General features: G+C 43.5%; 1 protein-coding gene across 1 annotated transcript in view; it reads left to right on the forward strand.

The window, feature by feature from the left end:
* Nucleotides 1-19555, forward strand: part of MMRN1 (multimerin 1) — a 62660-nt gene that overhangs the window by 4180 nt on the left and 38925 nt on the right. Inside the window, exon 2 of the mRNA XM_032782103.2 lies at nucleotides 15207-15326. Coding sequence (XP_032637994.1) covers nucleotides 15207-15326 — 120 coding nt within the window. The remainder of the gene's footprint in view (nucleotides 1-15206; nucleotides 15327-19555) is intronic.

Below are 19555 nucleotides of genomic sequence, written 5' to 3' on the forward strand. Positions count from 1 at the left end.
ATTAATTATAATATCCAATGGCAGGGTTATAGCTGTTAACTAAAAGTAATGTGCTCAGCACTACATGATGCACAATGAAGATGGTGCTTGTCCCAAAGAGCTTCAACTCTAGTAAAATAGAAATACCAAACATAGGCACTAACGTACTGGATCAGAGCAGTGCTCCACATAGTTCAGTATCCTGCCTCTGGCGGCAGCCAGGACCAGATGCTCCAGAGGAAGGTGCAAAAAATGTTGCAGTAGACAGTTATGGGATAACCTGCTTCAAAAAAGAATTTTCTCCTAGCCCCCAATAAGCGCTAATACATGAGGTGTTTTGTCCCTTCATAGCCATTTTTTAAAGCAGTTCCTTTTATATTTCTGGATTTTCATGTTATCCATATAAATGTCTAAAGCACTTCTGAATCCTGCCAAGCTCTAGGCCTCAGTGAGTTCCATAGTTTAATCATACGTCATGTGAAAAAATATTTCCTTGTGTTTTTTTTGAATGGCCACCTTCACTGAATGACCCTTTGAAGATGGGACTCACAGAGAAACTCAGAGGGGAAAAACTAATTAGAGAATTGGTTGGTTTTGTATTATGTTCAGTGTAGTTCTTTTCCTGTAGGGCATGCAGAAGCAATGAATCTCAAAGAAGGACATAATGTATCCATTGAACAGTATTAATACTTTTCACCATCTCTCATCACTATACCAAAGGTTACCAACCACTCAAACTAGTTTGAGTGACAGAGTAGGGTTTAGTCCTTTAAGTTAGTGGGTATTCCACACCACAGGGCTGCCACAATTGAACACTAAATGAGTGCAGGGTAATCAGAGGTGGGCAGGACTGGCGCTAGGGGTTTTAGCTCCTTAGGCGCACGGCAATTTCGCCTCCCCACACACTGGTCCCGCGGCTCCGGTGGAGCTGCCGCAGTCATGGCTGCGGACTGTCGGCTGCTCCGCGGCTCTGGTGGAGCTGCCGCAGTTGTGCCTGCGGGAGGTCCATCGGACCCCGCGTGAGCAGCCAACCATCCGCAGGCACGACTGTGGTAGGTCCACTGGAGCCGCCTGCCGCCCCCTCCGGCCAAATGCCGCCCACCAATAATCCTGGCGCCCTAGGCGATTACCTAAGCCACCTAAATGGAAGCGCCAGCCCTGGAGATGGGCCTGAGCAGGTAAAAATGGAGCCTGACCTACAAAGTTGAACATTGCTCATATTTGGGGTTCTAGGCAGAGACCTTGTCTCTGTCTCCTTGTTATCTACGAAGTTAGTCAATTAGTGAAGCACATTACTACTGTTGACTCCACCTAAGACAAATATTAGTTGACTGGACAATTGGACAACCTGGATCAAAGCTAATTTTCCAGCTCAATTGACTTGCTGGATGATATATGTGATCATTTAGGGCCTAATTCTGTTCTCAGTTAGGGTAAATTCAGAGTAACTCACTGACTTTATGTGAGCAGAGCAGTATGACTGAAGCTAAACAGATCTTGTTATCCTTTTCCCATATCCAAGCTGATCATGGCTATTCTGACTGGCCACTGATCTCAGGAATTGGACTTAATTATATTCCTAAAATGCAAAGTGCTATGGAAGTGCAAAGCCTTATAATTGACTTTCAGTGGGCCTTAGAGAGAGCGAGAGCGGGAGAGCTGCAGTTTAATATTAACAACACTTTGTTGACAACTATTATAGGGCTTTATTATAGGACTGTAAGTGTTGTAAAAACCCAACCCTGCATTGATAGCAATTTAGTATTTTAGGACTAGTTGTCATTTAAATATTTAAAGTGCCATAAGCAAGAAAGTTACAATAAAAATTAAATGAAGAGTTGCTTTGGAACTACACCATTAGATCCAATATGACTCAAGAGTATTATCTTACAACAAAGGCTAGATTGCCACAATATTCCACTGCAAGTGGTAGTGTAATGATTTTATTATGTTGTGGGTACGAGGCAGTCACAGGCCAATCCATACAGCGTCTCAGAGACATCTATAAACCTATCTTTCCATCCCAAATATACTGCTATTCATTGCTATTATTACATCTCTTAAGCAGAGAAAGATTTAATAAACCCAACAGCCATGATGGATTTGCTCAGTTGTCATAGCTGATGTGTGCGTTGCAACAATTCTTAGACATAACCAGTGCTCTGGAACTCTCAGCTGTTCCCTGTATATTTTTTGTGATGTTTTTGACATGGAGGAATGTGTAGTGAACATAAAAATAAAAGCTAGTGCAGTGTTCACCGTACATTCTGTCTGCATCAATGACTGAGAACAGCTGTAAACCTGGTTTAACCTATTGGTTAAGCCACGTTTATGGATGCTTTGCATCACCAGAGTTGCACGTGGTGGTGAATCTGTTTTTTTGGAGTTTTAAATTCAGTGGAGAGAGATTCTCGAGTGGATTTCAGAAGAGCTTGGATATCCCTGTATTTTAAAGACACACCATCTTAAGCCCTTCTTTTTATCTTACCTGCGGGCTGTGATTACTGCACTTTCACAATGGTCTGTATGGAGAGAGGCCTCCTGTGTAAGGTTGTTCTACTAACTAGCAGGAAATACTGGAAGAGTGAGTGGTCCTCCACCTTCCTTCCCAAAGCCTAAGTCAAGTACTTCTGCAACATGCCATTCCTCTCCAGTACTGTAAGGAGCATGATGGTATTCCTGAACCTTGCCTCTAATCCCCCAATCTAGCAGCCTTTAATTTTCCTGTCTGTGTATTCTGAGCACATTTATTACCATTATGATCCTAGCGCTCAAAGCATATTGCTAAACTAGGTACGAGCATTATTTCACCAACTCATTGCTATGTTATATACTAGGTATTAGGGTTAATAATGTACCTCTATGGCTGGTCCATGTAAGCCTCATGGCAAGGAAATGCCAATGTCCCAACAGAACTTTAACAGGGAGTACTTACAAGAATTTCACTGCTGAATGCAGAAGTGAAATGTTTAGTATGGTTAAGTACTGATGGATCACTAAACATGCTTCTGTAAGGTGATGAGGGCAAACCTGCACACTGCATGGACTTGTTCATTTAGCTAGGTTGAACAGGGCTGATACAGTTCAGAGAGATGGTGGGAGACCAATTTATTTGCATCAGTACTGCAATGATGCTATGTTACGGATGATCATTCCCAGTAGTAGTGCCCCGTGCATGGAATGAATGGACAGGCAATGTAGTTCAACTGGGAGATTAACATTACAAATAGCTACAATATACAGTGTTGGATCAGTCGCTTTTGGGACTTGGCACACAACATGACAGTAAAGGCTACTTGGGGTTGTTGAAGGGGTTCCGCTCTGCAATGTTTACAGGTGCCAACACACTAAAAACTATCACTTGTCTTTTCCCGCAACCACTCAGGAAGGAAGGAAGGAGCTGTTATGTGAGCTGCCCCTGTAATTATGAAACTTAAGTGAAAATGCTAATTGCTGAAAACAAACATTGTGGTTTAGAAAAACAGCAACATGTAAAATTCAAGTTTTCTAAGCCTCAAGCTGGTGGTTAAGATTACAAGGTATTAGAGAGGAAGGTTCTGTTTTGGAATACAGTACTAAATACAGTACTAAAGGAATCCAGCCCATTTCTCCAAGTGGCATTTTTGCAACATAAACTAGGAATTTCTTACAGGGGAACACTCTTGGTATAGCTCTTCCCTTAGCTCCTTCAGTAAGAGGCTAAATTGGGGTACTTAGTTTTCTCTTCAGATCAGATTGCGATGAAGTGATGCTCTAAATGCCGATGGTTTTGCTTTCTAAAGTCTGCAATATTTTTAAGGTGGTAATAACTGCTCCTGCTCTCCCCGTTATACTAATTACTTTAATGTTGTAGATGTTTATTTACTCTCTATATAAAGGTAACACATAAGAACATATGTATTTAGTGGTTCGGTCTTAGTAACAATAAAATCGTGAGATAGGAGTAGTCAAGCTTGATTGCCTTTATTAATAAAGGCGCCTATATTATTAAGAATAACTCATAATAAGAAGAGGTGTATGATACCTAATCTTTGTGGAACCGAAGCTTGCAACCACTGACACAAATGACAGACTGATCCCAGTACTGGCTATTGCATCAGTAACTTAAACTTAATCTTTTATAGACAAATTGTTGTCAAGCCATAACTTCCCTTTTTACACGTGACACTTATGTATATCTCCTTTTCTCTGGTACATGTTGCAAACTTCCAAGTACATATTGCAATAGCCAGACTTTCCATAGCAATGTGGTTAGTACATTTTGCAGTTAAAAATACTTCTTCTGATACACAGGATATATACACATCCTACTCTTACTAAACCAAATTTTCCACTCTTAGTAAAGGTTGCACTAGTTAACATTATTATTGCAAATTATTCTTAAAGTTTGATAGGGGTTTAGTTCACTAAACAATAGGCCTTTTCTTAGCAACAGGTCCTTTGGCTTAATGGTCATCATATGCTTTGTTTCACATTCCATGTGAGCAGCACGTTTCTCACATTGTCACTCCTTCCCATTATACAGATTAAGATTACACTAACAAATTTGCCAATTAGTGGTAGGATTTAATTCCAAACCATTCACATAGGTCTGACATTCAGTTTTTTGCTGTATTTCTTACCAGGTGCACCTGTAACGTCTATTTAAATTTGCACAGAAAATACGAACTCTCACGGATGTGAACGCAATTAACACTTTAGAAAATTAATGCACTAATTCCTAGAAATAAATGTGTCAAGAAAAAGAACAGCAGCTAGGTGTCCCCATATGTTCTCAAAAGGTCTTTCTTCTGCCGCCTGTTTCTTTTATGCTAAAAGTGGTTTAAAAGGCAAATTTCATACTGAAAATGAAGGAAGGGAAGATTCTGCTGCTTGTGCTCCTCGTAAGTACTAAGGGCCTGATCCAAAACCCACTGAAGTCCCTGGAAAAACTCCCATTGACTTCTATGGGTTTTGCATCAAGGCCTTATCCTGAAAGGAGTCCCACTGAAATAAATCAAACCACTTAAAAAGAAAGGTACTTCTCAGTGGCAGAATCAGCAAGTGATGGGTAAGTCAATTTACAGCATTTCCTGCAACTAAATACAAAAAATGTGTCCTTGGCTCCGTGCAGTCTCACTGAAGTGCTAACTAAGGATAAGTAAGGATAGCCTATTATTTTCAGATTAGAGGATAACTAAGTGGACTGTGAAAATCAGTACTGTTGAATGTCAGGTGAGGTGCAATGATATAAGCAGCAGAGAATCCTGTGGCACCTTATAGACTAACAGACGTTTTGGAGTGTGAGCTTTCGTGGGTATTCACCCACGAAAGCTCACGCTCCAAAACTTCTGTTAGTCTATAAGGTGCCACAGGATTCTCTGCTGCTTTTACAGATCCAGACTAACACGGCTACCCCTCTGATGCAATGATATAAGTAGGCAATAAGTCAAAAGGATGATTGCATATGGGACTTCATGCTTGTGGCTGATTAGATTATGGGAGATAATACTCAAGAGAAAGATCTCAAATTTAACTGTATCTATGAGCATTTTAGAGACTGGATATAGGCTGGTTTCTCAGCTGTATTTTGAGGGCTTACTTTCAAACTAGGCTAGTGGCAGTGATTTTGAATGGTTAGTTTATACTTTGACTGCAGGAGATGTTGGTTATTTTGGCTGGGCTCAGAAAGGTCAGGTGTACCTGTTAGATGGACTTTGAAATTGTGGAGTAAAGGTCTCAAATCCCACCCCAGCTTACCTGACATGTCAGTCACAGGGTAGTCCTTATTTAATCTGAGCCAGTTTATTGACCCCGAGAAATGGTGATCAGCTAATAGGTGAGTGGAAGCTGTGGATTGACACTGCAGCACTGGAAAGAAGATTTAATGGCTCATGATATTAAATCAAAATTTGCATAACACAAAGGGACTGTTCGCTGTCCAAGATTTCAACATGCTATGTGCGACAAAGGAAATGAACAATGACAGAAAAACATCTGTTTTGGAGAATGCAGGACAAAATGTCAGGGCCTTGAATCCTGAGAAAACAAATTGTACACCTTTATTTTCCCCTATTCTTTTATATCAACAAGAGTGTGCTCTTTTTCAATAAAAACTACGTATTTAAAAGACAGCCTCCATTGCATGTGGTACCATTACATGCAAACTGATTTGAGCTGAGGGAATTCTGCAAATTTACTTTAAATTTGCAGTTTGTTTGTTTTTTTGCATCCTATTTAGCATAGACACGGACAATAGACTAGTCAATTTCACTTTTTATAGTCAATTTCTAGCCAGGATAAGCATTTTTTTACCTGCATGATACAGGCCGCAGAACCTCATCCAATAATTTCCCCATCAAGTCCATAACTTTTGCTTGAGTTGCAGCATATCGTTTAACAAGATATCCCGTCTTAGCTCAGGTGGCATCTACGCTTATGAGCTAGGGGTGTGATTCCCAGATCTTGTACACATATTTCTGCTAGCTCAATGAGAGCTAGCGTGAGTATAGGTGGAAGCCTAGCCACAGTAGCATGGGCAGTGGCGGCATGGCTCAGCAGTGCTGAATACAAAGTCACCTGAACCCTATGGATGCATATTTGGCATAGGGAAGCCACATCACTGCTGCCTGTGCGACTGTGCTAGTACTGTCACTTATACTTGCCTAGCTCTCATCATGTACGTGAGCTGAGAATCACATCCCTAGCTCATAGTACAGACATAGCCTCAGAAAGTGCAAGTGATCCAGAATCCATCATGTCTTTAGGTTCTGGACAGGTGAAGAGCATCTTATTTTGTCACCCACTGAGTACCAAGAAAATCATTGGGGAGGAAATAATTGATCCTGTTGTTTTTGGGCTCTTGTGCAGTAGCAAAATACTGTGATGTTTCTTTCTGTTCTTAGTACGCTGATTTGCATTATATAAATGTGCAGACTCTCTCAGTACAAATATTTGGCAGGCTGTTTAAATCAAGCTAAGCAATATTCTCACTGGAATCTTTTATAAAAAAATGTATGGATATATTTCTATGAATCATAGGTTTTGTAACACCTTGTTTCTACATAATCTAAATTCAAGGCCTGACTCAACCTAACAGTGTTCCTTGAATAACACTATTTTCCAAGGGGGAAAACTTCTTGTGAGGTTAATTTTTTTAAATAAAAGACATAATCATTGCAACCCTTACTCACATGAGCAGTCCCATTGAAGTCAGATTCTACCCTGACTTGCATCTTGATTAGCATTTCTGCTACTGGAACAACATTCTTCTCTCAAAGCTTTTCTGAATTAAAACGTGTACCAGTTTAAGAAAAATTGTTTTAAAATGAAATAGGTAAAGAGGTGCAAATCTATATATGGACTCCTTTAAGTATCTAAATAACTGTACATCAATCAATAAGTCAATCAATTTAAAATTAGCCACAGAAGGGTTTGCACTTTTTTAACTTTTGATTTAAAAATACACCTTTGGTTAAAGTGGAACCACTTCTAATACATGCAGAGATTCACTTATACCAGGGTGGGCATATTACACTCACTCTATGCTTCTTTTGAACAGGTGCAAGTAACTATAAAAAGTGTAAGGCAGTAGAAAATTAGTCCAATTGATCTACCTCCATGAATATGGAGTAGCTAAATGTGGTAAAGGCTGCAAGATGAGACACAAAGAAAGGAAAATCATCCTTTTTTTAAAAAAGCAGTATTTCTTTGCACACCATAGTGCTACACAATACTATAGGACCATGCTTTAACAAAGCACTTAAGCATGCGTTTAACTTGAAGTCAATAGAAAGGTTCACATGCTTAAAGTTAACTATGTGCTTATGTCTTTTGCTGCACTGGAGCCTTAGAAAGAAGGTGAAGAATCTCATATCCAGTTTAAATTGTAAGGGGAATTTACATAGATGCAATGAGGTTTCAGAAGTTGGAATATGGTAAGAATTCTGGACTCAGCACCCCTATTCCTCCATTTTACTTTACTATTCTACGAGCCTGATTCTCCGCAGCTCTGTACCTTGGGGAGACGTACATGTCAGTGCACAGCACATGTAACATGCTACCATTCTCATATGGTGGCATTTTACAACCATTTTGCACTGGTGGAAATGACGCAAAGTGGGGAGAATCAGGCTCTGTATCTCCTACACTATTCCATGAAATGTATGTAGTGAATATCATCTGAATCAATCCCAGAGCCATGTGTTGCCTTTAATTAAAGTCCAGATCTAGGTCCTTTTTGTATTTCTTCAGCTACACAGTAATCCCATGGTTCAATGCAGTTCAACTGTGCAGATTCAATATTGCATCAGTTAAAAGCTAAGTAATCTAATTTACTTGTGGATAAAAATAAACCCCTTTTCAGCAGCAGTACAAAACGAGTAAGGGAGCGGAACTAAGTCCATGCCCTTTGGGCTTTTAGCTAACAGTAGTGTGCATTTTGCCGCGGTTTAGGAACAGTTGCAAGGATTGTTCAGAAGCATCATCTGTGTTTCTAAGAAAATGGAGGCAACTGCTCTAAGTTACAGAGCTGGCAGTGGATGTTCTTATTTGCTTTGTAATGTATTTACAGTGGCAACATGATAGGGAAGTGGTTATTACAGCCTCGTAAATGTCCACTGTCCCAGTCGCCCCAGGGAAATAAACATTTTTTAATGGTTGAATAAATTACATTTCACTTTACATTTGCATCAGTCATCCTAATCATAAGGGGCCTGATCCAAAGCCCATAGAAATACTACCTCCATTCACTTCAGTGGCCTTTGGTACAAGTCCCCAATGAACAAGCTGATTTTGTCAGTGGGCTGGTAAATTTTCATGACAATTTTGCAAGGCTAGCCTTCTTTATAGAAAGGGGGCTGATTGAACTGCTCCAAAGCAGGATACACATGTCCCCGCTTAAAAATACCCCTTTTTTCCTTGCAGTTGTTGGAATTAAATGGAATATTTTTGTCTTGTTTTTTTTAATTACAGTTCAGTGATCTCTATCGTTCCTACAACACTGGCTTGGTGGTGTGATGAGTATAAGATTTCTAGCCTCATTCTGCTTGCTCAAGGCAATGTATTATATTAACTGATGTGTTTAGGAGCACCTTTATGGTTATATGTGAACTTAACACAACCATGTAGTGCAGCTAAACAATTCTGGCTCACAAGGAGACAAGATCCTCAGCTGGTATAAACTGGTGACCCTATATTTATTTCAGTGGATTTTGCTGCTCTATTCCTCTGGAGGATCTGGCACTTGGAATGGAAAGCTATTTCTCTGAATGCCATGAACCTAACAAATATTTTTTTCGAATGAGGTTTAGAATCCAAAATTGTTTTAAATTGTTTTTTAAAAAAAAACAATTATTATTCATATGGGAGGCTCTCTTAGCAAAATCTAAGATTCTCATGTGCACACGCCACACTACACAGTGGGAAACAGGAGAAAAAACACAGTGTGGGGAGCAAGGTAAATCGTTCTGATGTATTTAATTGTGTGGATATAGTGAGTGAAATGTGGTGTATGGTTCTTTCAGCTGCATAGGTTAGGCAAGGTTGCCTCCTGCTGGCTTTTACTGTTAGTGAGTGAAATAGATATACTGAGACGGAAGATTTTAATACAGAAATTGAAAGAAATTCAGCAACCCGGAAAAGGATGGTTTCAGCACCTAGAAAAAGATATAGACATTAAATCAAAGAAATTAGAAGACTTTCACCAATGAACCCTGTGCTTGAGCAAAGTTTATGATTTACTAGCCTTTTGTTAGCTTTTAACTGGATTTGAGGCAGTGGAAAGAACGTCATTTGCTCCAACCAAATTACAAAGGGGAGTTGGTATTATTGCTAAACCCCAGTTCAGCAAAGGACTTAATCATTTGCAGATCCCAGCCTGCCCAAGAATGAGCAACATACATTTGACTTTCAAGATGAACAGTCTGTCCCTGAAATCTTTTTAACCCAATAATCTCTTTCTTCAACATATACAATCCATAATCCATGACAACTTCAGAAGCTCAATCAGTGTATTATGTCTGCTCATTCTCATGAATGTTATCATAAAATCATGAATGGTGTGGAGAAAGTAAATAAGGAAATGTTATTTACCTCTTCACATAACACAAGAGCCAGGGATCACCCAATTAAGCTAATAGGGAGGAGATCTAAAATAAACAATAGGAAGTACTACTTCATACAATGCACAGTCAACCCGTGGAACTTCTTGCAAGGGGATGTTGTAAAAGCCAAAAGAATAACTGGGCTTGAAGAAGAATTAGATAAGTTCACAAAGCACAGGTCCCTCAACGGCTATTAGCCAAGATCAGGGATGCAACTCCATGCTCTGGGTGTTCCAACTGCCAGAAGATGGGGCAGGACAACAGGGGATGAATGATGTGTTAATTGCCCTGTTCACTTCATTCCCTCTGAAGCATTTGGCACTGGCCATTTGTTGGAAGACAGGATACCGGGCTAGATGGACCGTTGGTCTGACACAGTATGACCATTCTTTTGTTCTTATCAAAGGTTAAACAAAAGTATAATAAATAATGTGTGCAGTGATGTTAGCTATTTTTCATCTGCTAAGGCTGCACCACAGCTCAGGGTTCGTATGCTGCTTGTTCTTACTCCACAGACAGAGAGAGCATTTTTCTGGGGATTAGATCATTTTGAAGCTCAAAAATGTTGCTCATACTCCTGCTCCATCCACACCCTGATATCATGAGCTTATTAAAATTCACTCTGAGATGGCTCAGTCAGCTACAAATGGGTAAGCATCCCTACCCTGCAGTTAGCTTAATACTTTCTGCCTATTGAGGAGGAAAATGGATTATTAGTGAATATATGCTAGAGCATGGCAATGTGCTTGGTGTATGAGAGGTGGGGACTGGACGCTTCATACACCTGATTAGTCCGGCTCCCAAGACCTACATCATGAGAATTATTTACATTGGCTTCTTATCTTGCCTTGGCAGGAGAATTGGACCCTGAGTCTCCATAATGCTTGCATTGGTGCTGGTGGGAGTGATGCTTGTTAACCTTTCCTGTACGTGCAGCACGGATTCCCTCAACAACCCCAAACTCCCCTTGCATACACCTACGGGGCATGGGACAGCCCAGCCACCAGCATGGCTGCTTTTTATATTGGTGCACTGGGGAGAGAGAAGAAGGCTTCCTGCATTCTTTCATCTGCAGTGCACCATAATTTGATCCTTTATCGCTATCCAGGCAGATGTCCTTGTCACTACTTAATATGGCTCCGAATCTCAGATCTAGCCGTGAGGCACTTGGTGCAGAACTCAATGGCTGTGGAGCAAAAGTGGCTTTACACCCAAACACTATTCAAAATTTGGTCCTACCAAAAGTATTTTCTCTAGCAGCCAGGAACAGTGCGAGAGTAGAGGTATTCTTACCGTAGCCTCTTTCCAGCAATCATTTCCCCGTGCCACCCTCACCCCACCCCACTCCCCATGCTGGGAGCTGCAAGAGGATTGTCAAAAGCTGCTACGCATGCTTTATGCCACCCAGGGATCTTCCACTCTTATTCCTAATATGGTTGTTTCTGTTTTTTAAATACAGTGTTTCACAAATCAAATCTAAATCAGTGCAAAAGGAACGCAATAGCAACTGCAGGTTGTGACAAAGCCCACAGATTTAAAAGTCAGTATTTGCAATCTGGAATAAATTATTCCGTGAAAGGTAAAGAGGATTTTCAGGTTTAAATTCCCTTTATGCAAAACAGTTGTTTTGAGTGGCTGCCTTTGCCTTTACACACTCTGTCATCATCCTTCCGTCATGCTTCGTTTTCTATTTTTAAACCTATATTTTTTTCAGGCTATTTGGTTTCAAAATTATATTTACATTTTCAACATCACTTAATGAGCTTATTTCATTGGTAGTACAAACCTAATTATGAGTCTCACCAGGGGCTCTTTTACTATCCATCTTTCCTCCAATTTAGGCTGATCAAAGATTGCTAGGCTATGAAAGAAGAGAACCACTTCAGCCATTGCCCTGATGCAGCTTGAAATCACTTTAACCATTTTAAATACAAATACTCTTTGCAGGTTACACTAGAGTTAATTTTTTACAGAGATCAGAAATTTACGTTGACTTTTTTTTTTTAAACAAAACAATGTTTAGCTAATATTTTGGAGTGGGCTTGGCTGCTTCCTTTCCCATCCCCCATTGAATGCATCTAGCAACAACTATGTGTGCAAGTTCCGCTAACTCGTCCACTCTCAATCATTATGATAAATAGTGGATTTGCACTATGAATCTTAAAAAGTAGGCTGCGTTTCTGAAAAGTAAATGCTCTCTGTGTTTCAGGCCTTTAATGTATTCTAACATTGGTTCTTGTGGCTGCTTTTTTTTTTCTTTTTTCCCTTTTTCCATTTTGCCCTTTGTTCAAGTGTAAAGCAACATCTAATTTTAAAAGAGTGCTACCAGATTTATCTTAGTTAATGTATTTCTGTGGGAAGAAGTGTGATCTAGCAGTTAGAGCACAGGTGTGGGAGCCAGGAATTCTTAAATTCTAACCTTGCCACTGGCTCCCGGTAGCTTTGAGTGAGTTATTTCAGGCCCCATTTTAAATATTTGCCTCTAATTCTGAGTCCTCAGTTGCTGGGTAGTCTGCTTTAGAAATTCAGAGGCATGATTTTTGTGACATTCTGAATATCTGCAACAGTTGAAATTGAGGATACTCAGCACTACTGCAAAGCAAGCTCTCCATGTCCTAGATGAGGCACCTAAAATTATAAGCCACATACCAAATTCAGTTTGAGCATAAATAACTGGCTTCAGTAGGAACTCCACCTCTGTATACCATGGCTCACTTTGGTCCAGTCTCGTATTCCATATCTATAAAAAGGAGAGAATACTCACCCCACATCTATGATGGGAGACTTAGTCCCTATCTTTGATACACAGTACAAAGGTGGAACTATCTCTGATCTCATTGTTATCCATGCAGAATCCTCACCTGAGCTATACTGGGTACAAGGGTTGGGGTTCAGATGCTGGAGGGGTGCACGCTGAGGATTGATGTTCTAAATGAGTGTAACCTGCAACACATTAGCATGTGTTCCCAACCACACCGTATGCACAGGAGGGCAAGAGGCATGGCCATGAAAATGCACAAAAGGCTGTGTTCCCTTAGGATTACAGAGCACCAGCAGGTGCTATAGCCAGGACTTATTCCTACTACTCAATAGCAAAAGACTGCTAGGAGCATATCTTTTCCTACTGCTGCATAAGTGTCCTGGGGTAGAATGGGCTACCTGTGCCTTTTTCCTCCCCTTACCTAAGTCACCTGTATAACACAGGATAGCGAGTTAGTAAACATGTCATTTTTATTCTGAAAAACTATGATAATTTTTGAAGTTTCCTTGTTTCCTCACCCCATTGGTGGACTTTCATGTCCCATATGATCACGTGGTGGTTGTAAGTGATTTTATGATCTCTCCACTATAACTATAGTGTTTGGTTCTCCATTTACTTACACCAGTTTTGCACGAGTGTAACTCCATACAGGTCGAAAGAATTACTCCAGACTTACACCCTCTATGTGAAAGAAGAATCTGATCCTTATGTTTACTGCTGGAGTCTGCATTTATGTTTTTCAAATATTTATTGATGCCATTTGCAAACGGACACAAAAGAATGAAGCTGTGAGCCCAGCCACAGGAAAGAGAATATAAACAGAGCCTCATACGACAGCACAGTTTACACTCCCAGTTTTTCTTGATGTAAACCAACATGGAAACATACAATGAGTAAGAGAAACAAGATCAAAGAAACTACACAACAGCTCTTATATGGAGCACATTCTTCAATAATTATATAAAATGGGCTGCGTGGGAGTGCCCCAGAATGTGGTGTATATGAGTGCTGCTGAGTGTGGAGTACCTCTCAAAATGGAGAGCAGTTTCCGTGGATGTAAAATCTCTGTAGTCCAACAGTCACAAGTGCAGCTGGGCTCAGCAGCACCGATCATATGCTTGGTGCTCATAGTACCTTTTCCTGTAAGGCTCTCAAAACACTACACAAAGTAGGTAAATATTAGAACTGGTTAAAAATGTGGAGCATGAAAATCTATCAATAAAATAGAAATACTGATAGATGTGTGGATGCTGAAACTCTAGAACCCACTTCTGTGAATCCTAGAGAACGAGTTTCTATGGCCTCAAAGCTAGAAAATGCCTACTGAAGTATACTGTTAGTGTTAGTTGTTTGTGTTCCTGTAGTACCTAAAGGCCTCAACTGATATTAGGATCCCTTTATACTAGATGCTCTACAAGCGTTTAGAAAACAACAGTGCATGTCCTAACATTTACAGAGGGGCAGTGTAGTGGGGGTGGTTACCCCGCTCCTGCCCTGAAGGGCTTAAAACAGCTCTGGGAGAGGGCTGTGGTAGGGGAAAAGCTGAGCTGATTGGGGAAGTGGCCACAGCTGGGCTACGCCCCAATCAGGCCACAGCTGGCCTGTACAAAAAGGCTGTGAGCCAGTGGTCCAAGGGAAGTCTCTCCTGAGGCTGGAAGAGAGCAGGGCCTGCCTGCAGACAGGGTACTGGAAGTGAAGCAGGGCTGGGGAAGCCAGGGAAGTAGGGGAGCTTGAGGCTGGCAACTCCCCAGGCTGCAGGGCCTGGTGCAAGGCCCATCGAGGTACTGGGTGGCAGAGGAAGGCAGCAGGTCCAAGTCCTCTTGCTATGATGAGTAGCTTTTACACTGCAGTCTGCCCCAGGGAGTGGGGGCTAGATGGTGACTAGCAGTAGCCCATGACTGAGGCAACAAGGGGATAGAGGGTTGGAAGTTCCTCTGAATAGGGAGACCCTGAGACTGGGGGGGTTATTGCCTGGGGCCAGCACCTTAAAGACAAGGGATACCAGGACCTGGGAGGGACACAGAGGCCAGTGGTAGCATGACACTGGCCTGCAAGGGTGCTCTGGAGAGCTAATTCCCTGAGATGACCAGCAGGAGGTGCCACAGGGTGAGTCCTGCATTGCCACAGGCAGAAAAGAATTATTATCCCCATTTTACTGACGGGGAGTTAAGGCACTGAGGGATGAAATGAGTCACCCAAGATTGCATGGAAATCTATGACAGAGCTTGATGCTGTACCCAGATCTCCTGTATCCCAGTAACCTGCCTTAATCACAAGGCCATCCTTCATCTTGAAGACTCATGTTCCCATTATATTGGGGGAAATGTTTGGAGTTTAGTTTTGATTTAAAAATCAATTCAGCTTGTTCCTTCTTTCTTATACAGGAACTGGTGTGCTTATGTCCACACCAGACTCTCACCTACCGTCGTAGTGGACAACATGGAAACCTTGACATCAGGCAAAGCAAAGCCATGTTCCTGGGCTATTGGATCCTGTACTGTGAGGTACGTAATCATTTGCAGAAATAGCATTTGCATGCACTTTAATTATGAACGAGCAGGTAACCTGCTATTACTTCGAATGAAAAATAGCAATTCAATCCACCCTGCTCATAGCCCTAAGTCAAATATGGTGGGACAAGCATCTTGTATGACTCTTTGATCATATCATTGTAAAATTCTGAAGCAAAACATAGTAGGTAACTTGGTGTAAATTGCTGTTCAGCCACTGTACTAAGGACCAAATACTGGCCCTTCACCAGTCAGGCTAAACAGGTTTTGTGTCGAAGCTCTAAGAGGTCCCATGGAGGAAAGGAATCCTTGCCAGAGAATGACTGACTTGGTGCAGACACTCATACTAGCAGCAGCTGAGGCACTTGCAGTCCTCCTTCTGCTAGTACGGAGCCTTCTATAGACGACTGGAAGTAGAGCTGCTGTCTGATTTTTTTCCCCCCTCTCCCCACCCAGGTTTATTTGAAGAAAGGCACGTGAGAGCAGAGCTCTAAAGCACCCGGGCTATTTTGGTGCCCACGGGGCGGGGGCTGTGTGGGGCCCCAGGCCTCTGTGGTGGGGGCTGGCCCTAGCCTCTGTTGGGGGGGGAAGGGGGCTGTGTGGGGCCCTGCCCCACGCCTCCATGGGAGTGGGGGAGCTGGCTCCAGGCCTCTGAAGGGGGGGCTGGCCACTTCCTGTGGGAAGTGGAGTGACCTGGCCCCAGCCTGCTCTGCTCCCCTGGCTCCCAGGCTTGCGGGGGAGGGAGAACTTGGCGGTGGCATGGCTGGGAGCCAGGGGAGGGGAGCAGGATGGGGCCGGGTCTCTCTACTTGCCAGTGAGTACAGGCCCAACCGCTTCTGAAGTCCTCAGGGCAGTGGAGGCAGGAAGGGGCAGGGACCCTGGGGAAGAGCCAGAGCAGGGGCTGGAGCAGCACATAGCTGCATGGGGCACCAGGAAATTTGATGCCCCAAATTTCCTGGTGCCCTATGCAGCTGTGTACTTTGCGTATGGGTAAGGACGGCCCTGCAAGCACCTATGTGGTCAGAGCCTCCCACACACAGATTCCTTTCAAGCTCCCCACACCCACAGCTCCCCCACAATCACAAGGCCTTCCCCACACACATAGTACAGTCAGAGTGTGATCTGAAGGCAGTGGGTGTAGGGAGCTTGAAAGATTGAGCTGTCACATTGCCAGAAAACAGGTGTACATAAGTTTAGCAAAGCAGTGCTACCGGAACAGAGTTGGTATTTGGTGGATGTGCAAAACTTGTGTAACTTACACCTGTTCTGTAGGGATCAAATTCAAATCCAAAGTGAGCAATTATAACTCCTACTGAAGGCAACAGAAGTTTCACTGTCTTACACAAGTAGGGGGAGTTGATTATTTGTGTAGCATATGGCCTTTGGAGAACCATGGTGATTGTGCACCTTTAAGGTCTGGAACATTCTATGAAAGAGAATTCAAAAAACCATCTCAGTCACAGATGTTGCAACTGGAGTTGGCTGAAGACTGAGCCCTGGGTGTAGTCTACTGATTAGGACCCAGTCACTGTGCTAAGCATATTCATATTCATATAGCTGTAGCTGGATTGCCTCACTGGATTCTACAAATATTAGTATTCAATAACCTGCTAGTAGAGCTGGGCAGGGTTGGGGGAATGGGATGAAATTTTTGCAAAACAAGATTTTTGAAACATTTGTCTTGTTTTGTTGAAATTTTTCACAATTTGATTTTTTTTTTTTTGACCAGCTTTATCTTCCCATCCCTCTTTTTGGCCTGGACTTTTTCATGCATTGTCCACTTGGTGGCAGAATTGTGTACAGAGGACAGGATTCAAGGAGTAGATGGAAGTTCAGCACTGCTGTCCTTCAGCTCCTTCTTTCCTTGTCTGTGATCAGGGCCGGCTCCAGGCCACAGCGCACCAAGCGCGTGCTTGGGGCGGCACGCTGCAGGGGGCGCTCTGCCGGTTGCTGGGAGGGTGGCAGGTGGCTCCGGTGGACCTGCCGCAGGCGTGGCTGCGGAGGGTCCGCTGGTCCCGCGGCTCCGATGGACCTCCCGCAGACATGCCTGCGGCAGCTCCACCAGAGCCGCGGGACCAGCAGACCGTCCACACAAATGCCTGCGGGAGGTCCACCGGAGCCGCGGGACAGGCGAGCGGCAGAGCGCCCCCCACGGTGTGCCGCTGTGCTTGAGGCGGCGAAATTTCTAGAGGCAGCCCTGTCTGTGATAACCTCCATCCAAGGCTAATTGCCTGTGCTTAAGTTTTATTTCCAGAGTCCATCTGAATTTGACCTGGGAGTGTGTTTTGATGGTTTCCCTAGTACACCTCCACTGCTACTTGGGGTGTGCAAAGGGAGAAATCCCCTAAGTGTCTGAGTTCTTCTAATCCAGAAGGTAGGATTTATTGGCTTTCAGTCCGTGGCTCTGACCACTAAGCTATAGCATCCTCTTGCACTGGAGTTTGCCTGTGGCTTTGCTACTGCCTGTGTGTAGCAAGTAAACTACTCTCCACATTTTGGAAATGCTTTAAGTGGCCATAACATGTTACTAATACACTGTGCATGAGATGAATCTTGCAGTTGTAACCAGGGCCGGCTTTAGGCCAATTTGCCCGATTCCCAGGAATCGGGCCACACGCCTCAGGCACCTTTTTAACTTTTACTTACCCCAGCTACAGTCTGCTTCAGGGTCTTCCGTGGCCCCGCTCCCCTGACCAAAGGGCTGGTGGGAGCGTGGTTCCCCCACAGCCTCCTCTCCCAGCTGGAGCTCTGGCCAGAGAACAGCAAGCCCCGCAGCCCCGGCTGGAGCTCCGGCCAGAGCGTGGCAAGCCCTGCTCTGCAGCCCTGCTCTCCCAGCTGGAGCTCTGAGCCCTTTAAATAGCCCCCAGAGCCCTAGGGTAGCGGGCGGGCTCCGGGGATGATTTAAAGGACCAGGGCTCCAGCTGCCTCTGCTGCCCCCTCTGCAGCCAGCTCTGCACCCCGTGCCCACAGCCAGTCCCTGCCAAACCCCCTGCGCTGTCTCCAGCCAACCCCTGCCACACCCCCTGCAGCCCTGCCCAAAGCCAGCCAGCCCCACACACACCCCTGCCCACACCAGCCCTGCACTGCCCGCACCCAGCCCCACAACCCCCTGCCCTCTCTCCAGCCAACCCCTGCTGCACCCCACTGCCTGAAGCCAGCCAGTCCCGCACTCCTCTGTCTCCAGCCCTGCCATCCCTGCTGCACTCCCCTGCGGCCCTGCCTGAAGCCAGCCCGCCCCACACTCCCCTGTCTCCAGCCAGCCCCACCCCCTTGCCCTGCCTGCAGCCAAACCCTACCTCCAGTCAGCCCCTGCCTTGTCTCCAACCAGCCCTATGTCCACTGCTGCCCTGCAGTTCCCAGGGCAGTAACCCTGCACACCTGCTTCAATGAGGGGGCAGGGAGCAGCTCTGGGACCCACATGTGCACACCCCCAGGGAGTGGCGGGGACCCACACATGTGAAACAGCAGTCATTAATAACCAATCAACAGCATATATGATGCAATGTACATAATATATAATTTTATTATCCATATAGTTATGGAAAGTAAATAATACATGGAAGAAATAAGAGGCTTTTTTTTACACTTTTTTTTAGTCATCCCTGCCAGGGCCCTGTTGAAAATGTTCGAATTGGGCCCCGCACTTCCTAAAGCCGGCCCTGGTTGTAACATTGTCTCTTCTAAGGTTTTTTATTAATTCAAAAATTTCAGGATGCAAAAATCTGACTCTGTAGGAAAATAAGATCTTTAGGCTGGTTGTGTAAGTATTGCACACAGTCTTACTCTTCTAGTCGGAACTCAGCCATTTGGGGGACAAAGAGGAGCTTCTGGCAGCTGCAGAAAAGTAGACAATATAAGACTATCCCTTGTGAGATGGTGTTGAGATTAACTGTAGAGTAAAACAAAATAGCATTTAAGAGTTCACTGGGAGGATGTTTTCTGACACAAACCTGGTGGATTTAATCTCCAAGTTTGCCCTCTTCCAGCAGCCCTTTAGACTGAGATTGTGCTGCTATAAAAGGACTGAATTCTGTGGCAGCTACCTTCAGAGCTCCTGAACTTTGTAACTTTGTCCCTGTCATTCGGGACAGTGTCTCATAGCCAGTAGCATTTTTATCACTGCTTGTGTTTGGGGTTTATATTTAGAAAGTATAAAGGGGTAGAGATATTTTTATATATAAATAATAAACACACACACACTAGCTTCCAGTCTAGACTGATTC

The sequence above is a fragment of the Chelonoidis abingdonii genome, chromosome 5, assembly GCF_003597395.2.
Source record: "Chelonoidis abingdonii isolate Lonesome George chromosome 5, CheloAbing_2.0, whole genome shotgun sequence".
Lineage (NCBI taxonomy): Eukaryota > Metazoa > Chordata > Testudines > Testudinidae > Chelonoidis > Chelonoidis abingdonii.